The 15359-nt window shown below is 35.3% G+C and overlaps 1 protein-coding gene across 1 annotated transcript in view; it reads right to left on the bottom strand.

The window, feature by feature from the left end:
• Positions 1-1966: 1966 nt before the first annotated feature.
• LOC125242041 (endothelial cell-specific molecule 1) overlaps positions 1967-15359 on the bottom strand; it is a 57290-nt gene continuing 43897 nt past the window's right edge. Inside the window, exons 2-4 of the mRNA XM_048150751.1 lie at positions 11609-11843; positions 5067-5328; positions 1967-2843 (exon numbers count right to left, since the gene is read on the bottom strand). Coding sequence (XP_048006708.1) covers positions 5226-5328; positions 11609-11769 — 264 coding nt within the window. The 5' untranslated portion in view covers positions 11770-11843 and the 3' untranslated portion in view covers positions 1967-2843; positions 5067-5225. The remainder of the gene's footprint in view (positions 2844-5066; positions 5329-11608; positions 11844-15359) is intronic.

Here is a 15359-nt window from a genome sequence, read left to right as displayed (position 1 = left end):
AAGGTAGTCTGGCCCTGTCGCGCCAATACACAAGAGCGATAGAGATAGATATGTACTAGCGTTTCGTTTCGTGAGCGTTTCGTAAGCGTTTGTGCCAATCGGCTACGCACCCCCCCTGGTAATTTTTTCACAAATATTAAGTAAGTTTAACAAAAAAATACAACTTGTTTATTAATGAAATATATCAACTAAGTATACCATAAATAAAGAAAGTAAATAATTACCTAATTCAAATTCAGATGCTGCTGTGTAGTCGTAAAGAAATAATTTCTAATCTAAAATCGTTGTTTCACCAGCCAACCGAATAATTAATGCTTCAAACAAGATATCTCCCGACGAAAATAATGAATCAATCGTAAAGTTTCAAAGCAACGACTCATTTCAGGCAGCCATTGCATATTTAATGACGGTTAATGAGAAAGTTAATAGTACATTACGATACAAGTGCGTAAAAGAGGAAATTCAAAACGTGTGGCGATAAACTAAAACACGACCGATGGGACTGTTTTAAATAGATATGAGTTACGAATTCCCTCTTCGCACGTGTATCGTACGACATTTTTCTGTACATATGGCCCTTTGAAGTTTAAACTTGCCAGGACTGATACTAATTTACGAACAAGTGCGGAAAAAACACCATATATGCACTGACAAAATATATCCCGGCCTGTAATGAAAAGTCTTGCTTCTTCCTGGATTAAGTAATAATTTTATGTAAGTAGTAGGTATTTCAACAAAAATATACCATAGGTTACACAGAGTTTGCTTGGCGAAGTAAGTAGTATACAGTTTATGATTTCTAATTACTAATTACAATGAGATGTTAGGTAGGTACACACTGTTTCTTGAGTTCGTCAACTAAAGAACGACTGTAGATTTTGAATTTTAAACTTTCAAGTTGCTATAAAATTAAGACGTAAAAAGCTTAAGTTCACAAAAAATCGTAAATCGTAGGCCAGTAATGTTTCATGTAACTGTTGTAATAAATTGTAACTTTTACTGTTTAACTTACATTCCTATTATACTTTCTTATAATTTAACTTTACAAGTTTACGTAGATACAAGATAAAAATGCTAATCAGATTCATTATTTACAAGAAGACAGATTATGTTCTACATATAATGTTTTAACGTACTCTTAATCATACAGTAACCTGGAAGCACACACCAATATTGATAGAATAGATACACTTTTACAATTTAGTTGTAACTTTAATTTACAAATGGTACTGCACTATGGGCATTTTTACAGAATTAGGGACCCCCAATTAGCGTAAGTATTGTTAAGACGATACGGTAGGGGTCAATTCTCCATACAAACGCTCTCGACTATTTCCTCCCTGGTTTTTGAAGATAGAGCAATGATTGTTTCAACACAGATTGTTATTATTTTTATCTGTGTTGGACCGTTTTGATTTTTTTGATATTCTGCTTTTTGAAGATTCTTCTAGAGCCAATTTCATTTTTCATGGCGCAAAAAAGGTGTTATACTCAAGATTGGTAACAATTAACCAAAAAAGCTAAACGGTCCGACATATATTATTTCATTGTTATTCAGATTCTCAAGTAGAGAGTAGATAAGTTTTGAAGGAGGAAAGAGTCGAGAGCGGAACCTCGATTTTTAAGATTTTTTTGAAATATCTTTTGACTGAGTTGTTCTTAATGGACAATTTTTTTTTTTTCGATAAATCTAGTTAATAACACTTGTATATTTAACTAAAATTCTTTCATTTTAGCATTTTCGCTACCGTATCCTCTTAACAAAAATTAACTCGCTGTCAGTTTTGGGACGACAATTAAGTATAAATTCTGTATAAAAATTTACTTTTTTCACATTTTGAATGTAGATTATCGCTTAAAATGTATGTCATTAACACAAAAAAAAAATATTTTTATTGAAATTTTATGCTTAATTATCGTCACAAAACTGACAGTGAGTAAATTTTTATTAACAACTTACGCTAATTGGGGGTCCCAAATTCTGAAAATGCCCCTATACAACAATCAGCTAGATATAAATAAATCAACACTGTATGCCTGTAATGTATAATCATTACCTATACACTATTTTTATAACATCTCATGTTGTCTGTTAATATCCCATTGTGGCTTGTTCAAATAATTCCTGCAATAGCCAGTCATGTAAAGTGGAAGCCAGACAATGAAATCTATGATTCACATCAGATTTAGTTCAAAATGTAAATGTCAATTGGAAATAATACGTAGTATGATCAATGCATTGACAATGGCGGTCGTAGGTCGTAAACACATTGACATGAAGCTTAAAATATTCGGGATATTTGACGTGTATAGCATTCGGGTATTGTATGAAATGCCTAGTCATATATTCATTGGGTATAAAAAATTAAGGTACTGCGGGGCAAATCTCGACTGGGGGGCAATTGTAACTGATCCATTTTTACAATTATTACTGTACTATGATGTTGAGTTCTACATGTATCCACCCCCAGTCGAGATTTGCCCCGCTGTACCTACCTTACGTCATTTTTTCCAAAATATTTTAGGCATTTTATTTTATGCCTGGCATTTTACAGCATACTCGATTATATATTATTTATGTACACACGAATAAGTACCAGCAATTAGTAATTTTATTATAGTATAGCTTGGGGCTTAACTGTTGCATATTGAAAATGACATAAAACCATATTTTTTTTATAAAGGTCCTTTAAAAATAAATTGAAAAAAAAAACCATATTTGAACGCTCAAGGTGTTTCTGAAGGCAAGAATTTTATGTAACAGTTAATACAAAACTGTGTATTTGCTTTATGGATGTACGTAAAATGTTGATACTGGATACACTTTGTGATCGAGATGTTACCTGTAATCAAAGAAAACATGTTTTATTCATAAACCATCCGGCACCCAGGACATCATTATGATTTTTAGTCTGCTATTGCAATCGTACTGTCACCGGCATAAATAAGTGACGATTTCTGTACCTTGTCACTTTTTTTTTTGCTTTTGGCTTTTACTCCCTGCCAATTGCACAGGGTGAATTTGCCAATGTCAGTGTTGGCTTAGTGTTACCGTAGTGTTGACTTTCACACGTGAGGAGAATGTTCGATACCTTGTCACTTTAACGTCGTGTTTGAAATGTCATACGAAATTGGCAAGCAATTAAAAGCGACAAGGTACAGAAATCATCACTTATTTATGACGGTGACTGTACTACTAAAATAAGTTTATACATGAGACATCAATTATTATCAACGTTTTATTCCAAGTGAATATTAAAAATGTGTGATACCTAGCGACATTTAATTGGAATGTATAATAAGTACATTACGATAAAAGTGCGTAAAAAAGGAAGTTCGAAGCGAGTGGCGAGAAATTAAAACACGACCGAAGGGAGTTTTAAATCGACACGAGTTACGAATTTCCTTTTCGCACGTGTATCGTACGAAGTTTTTCAGTACAGATGGCACTCCGAAGTTTCGACCTGGCATATTAATGAACCACTTCTCGCACTAGTGCGTAAAAAAACACCATCTGTACTGAAAAATAGTTCTCGTGTCGATTTAAAACACTCCCTTCGGTCGTGTTTTAATTTATCGCCACTCGTTTCGAACTTCCTTTTTTACGCACTTGTATCGTAATGTACTATTTCCTTTAAAATTATGTTTGGATAGAGTTTTCGGACTTTTTTATAAAATATAATTAAATAAATCCAGGGCATATATTCATTGCTGCTTCAGATGCAATTTATAAAAGCTGAACTGCGGGCACTAAAGCAGATCCAGGCATTAAAGCCTTTCATGCGTCTGAATGGTGACTCAATAGAGGAATAACGAGGCATCTACTCGTACGAGTATGCTGGAACCACCCGGAAGCCCGGAACTGTTTACACAAAGTAGACGTACCTACAGTCGACCAAAAATGTGGTTTACCACCCTACTGTTGAGGTTCGTTTGAACGTCATGAGACTCATGAGACAACAAGGCCAATTTCCGCTTGCAATAATATTATGTCAGTGACATTGCTCTTTCTATATATGACACTTAAGCCATGCGTCAAGTCAATCTTAGCGTAGCCACAGTATAATAAAGAGTACTATCGTACAGTATGGCCACTCCTGCTCCCCGCTGAAAGTGCCGCCCACCCCCTCTCAGTTACCTGACAGTTACCGCCTGTCAAAAACGCGAACAGTCGACCTGTCATATCTCACTCATACAAGCATTGTACGCGTTCACCTACACGAGCTTAGAATGTGTGTTATGTGTGCTAGGAACGCGCCTCTTTCATATCGCCAGTGTCCGAGATGTGGCGTAGCGTAGCGTAGTCAACTTTTGTCAAAAGTGGTAGACCACTTTCTTGGTCGACTGTACAAGCAAATTGGTGGGATGTATATATCTGTGCTGTATAAAATGCCAATCGTTTAGGTATGCGTAGTTCTCTCTTTAGAACTCTTTTCTACATATACCTACATAATTGCGATAGATCGTTTGGTTTGCTATTTATATTTTACATACGAATACGGCGTGTGCAATCTTCAAAGTACTTTCTAATCTTATATTATAATAAGAACAAAACCATACCGATGTATTCGACATAAATTAGGTCCTAGCCTTCTAAGACCTCGTGTACCTACTACCAAAGACGATCAAGTATTATAGAGAGTTACTGTCAAAATAAAATATGTAATCACAGTGCATAGACTGCCATCTCTCGACACAAGCTTAAACCTTTTAAACCTCAGTTTTGACAATTTGGCCCATATTCTTAGCTTGATATGTGTTAAAATGTCAAAATATTAATATTAGCGCCATCTAACCGAGCGTCCCCCAAAGGTGTAACGCCTTCTAGGCCACCGTACCTTTTTCTATATGGTTCTGAGGTACGTTTTTCTCTCAGACTGTAGCTGTCTATACGGAGTTACATATGTCTTTGCTACTACATACCTATTCCAAAAACGATGAACTTTTATTGAGTAACAAGAGGTTTCAATCCAAAAACAACTGCTTCCAGGACTTAGGAGGCTAGGAAGGGTCTAAACTAAACTTACATTTTGGGTGTGCATTACAATTTTAAACAGTACACTTACCTTGTACAAAACGATCGCCTCCCACTATCTAATTTATTGTCAGTAGAGACAACGCTTCCTGGCCCGGGTCTGAAGCTGGTCCTCACATTCTACAGTTTTTGAGATATGTTTAATTTCTACTCTATGAACATATAATACAAGGTCCATTTTGCGCCAGCTTCACGTGGTGCACGTGCCCTCGATGCACTGTAGCTTGGGCTCGCAAGTCCCTTTGAACTCGCCGCAGTCTTCTCCTAACGTTCTTGCGCATACTTGGCAGCATCTGTGGACAATACAGTCATTTCAGTTACAAGAAAACCAAAAAACAATTAGGTATGCCATTAAGATTTGAAGAATCCTCTCTGTTCCTCAAGGATTTCATGATCAAAATGTGGTTTTCATACAATCGGGACATCTAATGCCTTTTAAAATATTATCTGTTGGAGATGTTGGAGAGAGTAGCAAAACTATTGAAAAAACTATTCATTTATTTTTATTTTGTAACCTTGGAATCAGTGAAAAACTAAGTACAGGATGACTATGCATTCTGCCGGCCTAGCCGAAATGTCAATCTTTGACGATACGTGGCTATTGAAACGCAGTCTGGCTCTGTAGCGCCACTACAGAAATGTGACGTGTAGCAGAAATATGACAAATCACCAAAACGTTATTTTAAATTATTAGGGAAATGTATAATTTGGATTTTTTTGGGAAAACCTTAAGAGGGCTTTCGTGTGAAAAACAGTGAAATCGCAACCGAGCGCTTGATCATACCGTGTGTGGTATCAAATTAAAGGGCTTTGCGAGTAATTTACAAATATATATCACATTATAGGACTTTTACTACTTGGTCTAACAAAATATGAGAATGTGTCCAAAAGTGGTAATAATTGTACCGGTCAAGGCTCGTTTTCAAAAAATTGCCAGAAATAAATAATAGCAATTTATAATCACTAAGGCATAACAGCAATTTAAGTAAACGTTGCAGATTAATTAAGTACAAAAATTACTTCGATGTGATGTAGATTTTCAAAGAAATTGTCACTTAATTTTAGGTAATTTCTGAAAAAATTTTAATTCATCTTAGCCTCGTTTACTCTTTATCAAAACCTTATAATAAAAATGTAGTCTGAGAATATTGTAGTACAGGATATACAAATTATAAATGTACCTGTTTTAGTATTCAAAATTGTCCAAATTTTACAAATAAAATCGACTAATTCAGCTCTATGCGTGAGTTTGTCTAAACGTGCATTAGAGAAAAATTCATAATTAATTTAGTGAGTTAGTTTTCAAAAATCCAGTCTTATAAAAATCAAGATAATAAGATGCTCTAACCGAAACTTGAATTAAATAAATCTATTGGATAACGGAAAGTGTAGTAATTCACCGACTACAACTATCAATTTTACATTCTTTTGACGTTTTTTTTAAAGCACCCTTACAACCTGGAAATGGGTTAAGTCTGTAAATCTTCGCCTACACTCTTGCACTTGCTTTTGCCTCGTTACTCCCATGTTTTTATGATGTTGCAAGATTTATTTCCTGTGAAGTCGTAACTTTCTAAAGACCTAAGTTATGTGTGGTAGAAATAATGTTCCCAAACTATAAGTAATTAATTACTAATTACGATAAAACGTACCGAATATATGTATCTGTTGGTACTTGGTTACATACCTACTTGGTTGCTATTCATGAGATTAGTTGACTACCGGACCCCAGGTTTCCTTGAACCATGGTAAACAGCGAATAAAACGCCAGGAAGAAGGTGGTTAGGTATATAGGTTAATTTGGTTAGGTACTTATCATAAAGACCAACCCAGTTAGTAAGGATAGGGTAACAGTAATAGCAAAGACATATATAACTCCGCATAGGCAGATAAAGTCTAAGAAAAAAACATACCTCAGTACCATACAGAAAAATGTACGGTGGCCTAGATGGCATTACACCTTTGGGGTACGCTCAGCTAGATGGCGCTAATATTAGTATTTGACATTTTAACACAATACATATCTAGCTAAGAATATGGGCCAAATTGTCAAAACTGAAGTTCAAAAGTTTTAAGCCTGTGTCAAAAGATGGCAGTCTATGCACTGTGATTACACATTTTACTCCGACAGTAACTCTCTATAATACTCGATCCTCTTTGGTAATAGTTAACTTTTCTGGTTACTTTTCGCAAATCGACAATCATATTTTTCTACCTGTACCTTTGAATATAAATTACCGGAGCTCTTCTAAAAGGCATTCATGTTTCAAACATTTCTCTATTAATTAAAAAGGTTTCATTTTGAATACTGCTCCGCGAAGAACAAAAGCGATTATTCGATGAAACTTTTTTATTACCTCGTCTCGGTTCTTTGTTTATATTTATGAATGGCGAAAAAGGTGGAGCGAGTTTCACTGGGGAACTTCTGTAATAGCATTAGCCGTTCGACTTCCTTACTTTGAAGTTAGCGGACAAGCTTATGTTAACCTCCTAAGGCCCAAGGTCCTTCCTATAGTAATAATTAAGTTGGTCATTCAGACCCAGCTTCTTCAACGACTGTATAGTCATAGCGTACCACGGTCCTACCAGTAGGACTTATTATAAAAGCCATAATTTTGATTTAAAATTTCGTGCCAATCTAAACTGACGTATACGATTTTCTAGAGGGGTATTTGAGTTTGAATGTGAACACACTCATAAGCTTGAAAAATAAAAACAAAGTGTCAAACTAACAAGTTACAGACGGCGACATGGGTATTCCGTGAAGGAGAGGTTAGTAAATCCAATTTTATTCATGTAACCTTGAGTAATTTTTTACTAATTTTTAAATTATCTTCTTTTTTATTAGTTATTTTACGGAGTTAAGTAATAATTTCTTTGATTTTGCTTATATTTTACGAAATACGGGATGTAAAAATATTAAGTCCTATGAGTAGTACCTCGGGTTTATACAAATACATAATTTAATAATAATGTTTGTGATGGTTGCAAAAACTGACACATATTGCTTTTATTGTTGTAGGATTAAATGACAGAGAAACATAATTCGCTCTTAGGGAATCAGAAATAGAAACTGAAGATGAAGAAACAGACTTTTGCGACATAAAACTCATAGAAACAAATTTTGTACAAACAAGATCCCGGTATGATTCCTCTAGTTCCTATGTCGATATTTCTCTGTCAGAACTAATTTCAAAGCCTAACCACGGCAGAACCCGATATTTTGCCGTGCAGCTTCTGGACGTCGTCGAGGAGCGCCTACAAGAGGACGATCTCAGGCTCGCAGTGGAGTAACGTTCGTCCAAGAAGAGCGTAAAATCTTAATTTTTGGGTCTAGTAAACCACTAAAGACTGATTAAAAGTGATTAGTGCATTATATTATTTAAATAAGACTATTATTTTATTGTATTCATTCAATAAAACTAAAAAAGAAACAAATCTTTCAGTGATTTTTTTTTATTTTCTTAATATAAATTACGTTTTTTTATAAGCCCATGGTCCTTCCTGTAGGACTTTTTTAATTAAAATCAAATTATCCGAAAAGGCATCATAAACTGATAATAAATATGCCCCAAAGCTGTTGGTGGCATACAAATACAATAACATTTAAAAAATGTGTTCCTAATGTTTGGGCCTGAACGAGTATAAAACAATAGTACTACTGGTAGTACCGTGGTTCGCAATGACTAGGGGTCGAATTTCGCCTTGGGCCTTAGGAGGATAAGTGGATCAGTCAGTCGTCGTAACTAATAAATAAGCAACAATAAAGTTTAAACAGATGGGATAAACAGTTTCCTAATTTGAATCAGGACACCGCTGATACCCCGACATCGGCGCGTGGTTGAGACGGATCTGCGCGAACTACTTACTAGTTGACAATAGCTAAGACGTGTCGCGGTTACGTGTCAGAAACCAAGTCTCATTTTGGACCACTGATCCAAGAGAGTAACTGGTGTCAAGGGAATTGGAACATAGAAATTTTTAATCGATTTGATTCGATAAATGTTTATATTTGCTGTCTAACAGCGGTAATAGGAAGTCTTATATCGTAGAGACATAATTGGCTTGTGTGCATTTTCAAAAAATTGAGACCCAAAATTTGTGAAATTTGTTAACAAAAATTAACTCGATGTCAGTTTTGTGACGACAATTAAGCATGAAATTTCAATAAAAATATGACTATTGTGTTAATTATATCAACTGCAATTCAATAAAACACGGTCTATAAGCAATAATCTACATTTAGAATATGGAAAAAGTTGGTTTTTAGACAAATTTTATTCTTAATTAATTGTCGTCACAAAACTGAAATCGAGTTAATTTTTGTTAACAACTGTCACTAATTTCTGGTCCCTATTTCTGAAAATGCCCTTGTACTAGTAAAGTTGAGTCTATCCGTTTTTCTTTATAACTAGATGTCTAAAATTTAATATTTTAAGATTGCACAGCACATTCAGCTGTGTCTACGGCACTGGGAAGCAACTTCTACGTATGCAAGGACACCTGGGTACGTGTCATAAATTTTGCTCAGATATAATCAGGGTAGGTACATATTTAGGTGTTACCTGTAATAAATAACGATGTAAATATGAATATTATACTAAGAAACTTTTATCATTGGGCGAAATAGAAAATCTCAACGTCAGATCAGCAAAAATATTCTGTATACTTCAAAACACGATTTTTATATGAGATGGCAGAAATAGTTATAATTATCCCGCCGAGGGGGAATTCCAACTATTGACGGTTTGTGTAAAAAAACAGTTACAAAATAAAATATCAGCGGGGTAATTAAAACTGGTTTCCATACTAAGTAGCGATGGGAATCGTGCTTATTAGAACTCTGTCGATACTGTGTCTATAGGTGCATACCGTGTACCCGCGCACACCTTATTCTCTGTTCATAATAATCAGACCAATAAAGGACTAAATGCTTAAAATAATCGATGATACACAATGACGTTCAATAAAATTTACTTTTAGCCTTTTCCAGAGCCAGAGTCACTAAATGAGGTATTAATATCGATACAAAACCTCGAATCGAGTACATTACTAATGTTGTTGATTTTCATATAAAATATGGCGGGGCAATTAAAACTACCAAATAGTCGAAATTAGCCTTCATCGCAATTAAAAGGGGGCAATTTAAACTTTCGCTTAAATACTATTAAAACATGAAAATGAAAAGATTTAAGGACATATAAACATAAAAAAGTTTATAATTATGCAACTAACTGTAGAAAAAAATGTTAAATCACATTAAAACCATATTTTTTATGGAATGTTTGAGAGGCTGTGTCTCACGCACATACTACCAATTTCGTCGAAAACTTCACGGTCGTGTAGATCAGAGATCATTAGGACTATCAATACCATCTACGGTGAAATGATGAAAGAGCTTATACGCTAAATTTCTGGACATAAATATATAGATATATGTAAAATATGGAAGATATTTCGATTAGTTACAATTGCCCCATAGTTACTATTATCCCGACTGTCCTTAATTATGTTTGTTAATAGGTACCTATTTTAATAATTAGTCACTTAGTTTATCTAAACGTGGAATGCAATGAAACTGAAGATGAACACGCGTAGCTTAAATCAATGGAAATTGATATATCTAAGTGTTCGTGTCGTTTTCGTCGAGGACTCGGATTAAAATGTCTACAGCAGACAAATGATCCTACTTAATACTCGAGACAGAAAGGAAAAAAGTAAAATTAATCGATTTCGACTCCATTGGCAATTCATTAAAATATACAAACAAAACTTAAGTTTTATAAATGGCAGGTTCAAAGACAAAACGATTTTCTTTTATCGATAAAGTAATTTTAACATAAATGACAATATATCAAATATGTAGATAATCAATAGATCAAAGTTAACATAAATGACAATATAGTCATTCAAGGAATGGCAGCAGGTGCATTCACAATATGCAAGTGTCCAAGTATATGCAGGAGTGGTGGTGTGTTATATGGTTCATCAGTTCATCGCCATCACTTGTAACAGTTTCACCCAAAAGGATCCCATACTATTAACCCCGCCTGGGTTCAAACCTTCGGACTCATGCATGCCATGGGTAATGATTCCACCAATCTCAAAGATGTCTCCGGTTGTACTCACCTGCAGGGATCCCACACTAACTCCGCCGTAATGGGCTGCGCGGTGCTCCTGGGGAGTACCCGTGCCTAAACGCCCACGCGAATGGGGGTGCCTGCCCAACTGGCGCCCAAACTGCATGCGGCCAGTAGGCCGCCCGCCGGGGTGTACGTGGTGGAATGCTTATTGTGACCCTGCGACACTCCACCCAAGGCGGAGACGGAATTCGTTGGTGGTTTTAGACGGTAGTCCTACACTGGTTAGTCCGTCATCGCCACTGGTCCCCCGGACAAGGTGGCATGCGTAAATGCATTTCCCCAACGTTAAAAAAAAAAGGGATCCCACCCCCTGCTCTGGACACCCGCTGGGCTCCAAGCTCTCGCACTCGCTCAGGTTGCCCACACAGTTACACCACCCCTGCCATCACCCACCAGCCCTCTCGGACATACTACCACCGGTTGTACTCACCTGCAGGGATCCCACACTAAGTAGCCCTGCCCTGGACACCCGCTGGGCTCCAAGCTCTCGCACTCGCTGGGGTTGCACACACAGTTCCACGCCTGCACCACCTCCGCGGCTGCCATCACCACGGCTACCATGACCACGGCGACCATTGCCAGCCACCGCATGCTGCTCACATCACACTCACTCGCCACAGGGCTATTGTCCGCGCATTGCACATTTTACGCGTTATTGAAGCATTCTGAAACAAAGAATAAACTGCGTGAGAATAATTAAGCCTTTTCAGTTTCAACACAGTTTCTTAAAGTGAGGACCTCGGACAAATTAGAGGTATCATGTATATCAGGGGTTCGCTGTTGGGCTGTTACTGTAGGAGACGCTATTATTTTCCTCAAATGATGTTAACAACGGTTGTTTGGAGTTGTTTGAAGTAAATTATGGAAGTAGTAAGTGATTATATAAGAAAAAATAACGATTTTGTTGTTTTTTTTTTAACTTAGAAATTTAATGTTTAAATATACTTTACTTGACAACCTACCTACCCTATCAACAGTTAAACAAAATGAATAAATGGTAAATGCTAAACAAACTGTTATTTTCGGTCGAGTTGTTATCAAGAGCTACGCTAGAATAATTAATGACAGCTGTCTATTGTTTTGAATAAAATTTTACGTGAGGAAATGGCTCGAAATTAATTTCAAAATTTTCTTGGGGACAAGTTATAAATTATATAGTAGTAAAGTCGGTTGTTTGGCTTATACCTAGTATACCTACATCACGCGTAAAGTACCTACCTACCTCAGAAATAAAGTCATAAGGACAAATAGTCATAAGGATAAAATGATGGTGGCCAACAACATTATTACATTTTTTTAATGGTTGTTAAGACACTAATTCAAGCAGATTTTTTTTAAATGATTAGAAACAGTCACTTAATTACTTCTTAGAAAATATTAATGACGAATTTCGTGTGTCATAAATCCGGCCAAAAGAAATTGTCTTATACAGGAATCATTAAGGACGACTTTCGTTAAAACAAGGTGGGACGGGCCGATGTGTCAATTTCTGTAAATGTTTCTATTGTCAGGTGACAAGCTAGACATATTAAATATGATACTTTCTATAGAAAATGACCAGTCCCTTTCTAGCGACCGAATAGGTATGAATTCAATCCTTGAGAAGAATTCATATACCTTATTATGATAATATACCTATGTACTTACCTACTCAAATGAATGCTTATTATGCTATTAAGAAGTAGTTACTGATAAACAAGCTTAAAAGGCATAAAAAAGTAAAACGTGTTTTATTTCATAAATTAACGAATATTTTGAAAATAAAGTGGTGCCTGTTGCATATCAAGCGATAAAAGAACAAGTGTATGTATAATAAAATTTGTAATATCGGGCTCGGTTCCACGAAAGCCATTATTCGATGCTGAGGATTTTTCATGAATATTCAATGTTACCCTGTTAATCTCAGAAAATTTAAATTGAAAATGCATATTTGCTTTATAACTCAGGATCGATCAACCGAGATTGTATGTAAATTTTATAATAAGCCTCAGGTACAGTCGAGTTAAGAAATATGACAGTAAGTTTGCATCTGTGAATGAAATTAGTACCTATCCACTACATAGTGCCTATGTTACTTTGGATTTTTTTCTAATAACTATAAATAATGATTCATTTACAATTATAGCTCATTAGAGCTATAAATGTTTTACAACCGTATTATTTTTAATAATTAACTATTATTTTCTAAATAAATAAAAAAAAATATTATTAGTGTGTGATTCTTGGTGTATATGTCGGCGGCAGATCGAAGAATCCGGCAGAATACGAGATTCCTAGGCATATCGTGAAACGCCGCCAAATCATGATTTGGCTTAGTAACATTCGCCATATCGTTCAACACTCACCGTTTAACGATTTGCCCAGTGACGTTTAAGCAGATCATGAAATTCCTAGACATATCATAAAACCCGGAGCCGGAGTGAGTATTTTTAAGCCGGAGTGAGTATTTTTTTGCATCCAACAGTACCTACGTGCGTACGTACGTACACAAATAACCTCCGTACCCCATTCATGATCTTCAAACGATTCGAATAAATCACAATCAATCAATGTCTCAGGAGTAATAATTCCATCACAAAAACTCTGCAAACAGCCCTCATTCCATTAAAGCTATTCATCAGTTCAATTTATATTGCCATGACCTGCCATCTGCATCGGCACCGTTCATTTTGTATAGGCTAAAAAAGTAACCAATCTTTCATCTATACATACATTATTTATCTGTTATTGATGCATTCGACATTTTTACAGAAAAAGTAACATAATAATTAATTTAGTGTAAGTATAGGTATGTTATATACGCAATTTAATAACATTAATTATTATGAACATTATTGTGTAAGGATAGGGAATAATTATATTCCCCTTCCCTTGTTACCTGGCTATGACAATCTTAGATATTACTCGTAATAATGATTATTGCTAGGTGTAAGAAACTGCAATGTACCAAAGACATATTATTACGTAACTCCGTCCGTATAGACCGATAAAGTCTAAGAAAAAAATGTACCTCAAAGCCCTAGAGAAAAAGGTACGGTGGCCTAGATGGCGTTACACTTTTGGGGAACGCTCGGCTAGATGGCGCTAATATTAATATTTGATATTTTAACACATATCTTGGGCCATAATATGGGCCAAATTGTCAAAACTGAGGTTCAAAAGTTTTAAGCTTGTGTCGAAAGATGGCAGTCTATGCACTGTGATTACACATTTTACTTTGACAGTAACTCTCTATAATACCAACTCGATTCTCTTTGAATGTACTTATTGAAAAGAAATAAACAGTTTTAATTTTAATATTTTTTATATATACGTTTTGAAACATATAAATACATATTGTTTTACACCGTAAAGTAGATAAAATGTTTTATTTTTAATATCGCTCGCAGACGTTTCTGCTTGATAAAAATCAAATATTTATATTATGTTACGTGATAATCTTAATTTAATGAAACCATAATAATATTAACCTTTATCATATAAAAATGATAAAGAGTACATTCAAAGTCGTTCAGAATCGTAAAATTGCTTTTAGGTGAATATTTTTACCCTTGTTGATGGGGTGTCTGAGGCGGATTACAAAAAATAGTGAATTTATCCACGTTTTGTTTCTTTCAGAACTAAATTCAAGTCAATTTTGGCAGTCAACTGCAGACGCAATGAAGCAATGTTTTCTTTCATGTAAATATTCGTTAGTTGCGAACGTCGATTCGTGTTTAGACTGCTAAGCATTCTGTGAATAAATTCTGGCCGCGGGCCGTATAAAAATGTTTTCAATACATTTATGTTGTTGGCACAAAAAACGAGCGAATCGTTTTGTAAATTTGTTTGAATGGTTTCGCTGATAGTTTCGCAAACTTTATAGTGATTATGATTATATTGGAAACTGCTATGTTTAGAATATTTACATTTTCAATATAGTTGGTCGCCTTGTAAAGCGTTATCAAAATATTGATTTAAAACGCAAACTAAAAAATCTTCACCGTTGCAATACATAAATTTATTGATGTGATCGATGAATATAGTGCTGTGTAACAAGTATTCGTGACTTTTTGTGCATTAAAATACCAGTACATATTCTAATTCGAATATTCATAATAATACGTAAAAACGTTACATTTCTAAGACCCGCTCATCAAGCCGAGAAACCGCCGCATTTGCAGCTAAATCGCTGACGCAGA

This window comes from Leguminivora glycinivorella, chromosome 2, assembly GCF_023078275.1.
Source record: "Leguminivora glycinivorella isolate SPB_JAAS2020 chromosome 2, LegGlyc_1.1, whole genome shotgun sequence".
NCBI classification, from domain to species: Eukaryota; Metazoa; Arthropoda; class Insecta; order Lepidoptera; family Tortricidae; genus Leguminivora; species Leguminivora glycinivorella.
The sequence above is the reverse complement of the archived record's forward strand: the minus strand, read 5'-3'. Positions and strand labels throughout refer to the sequence as shown.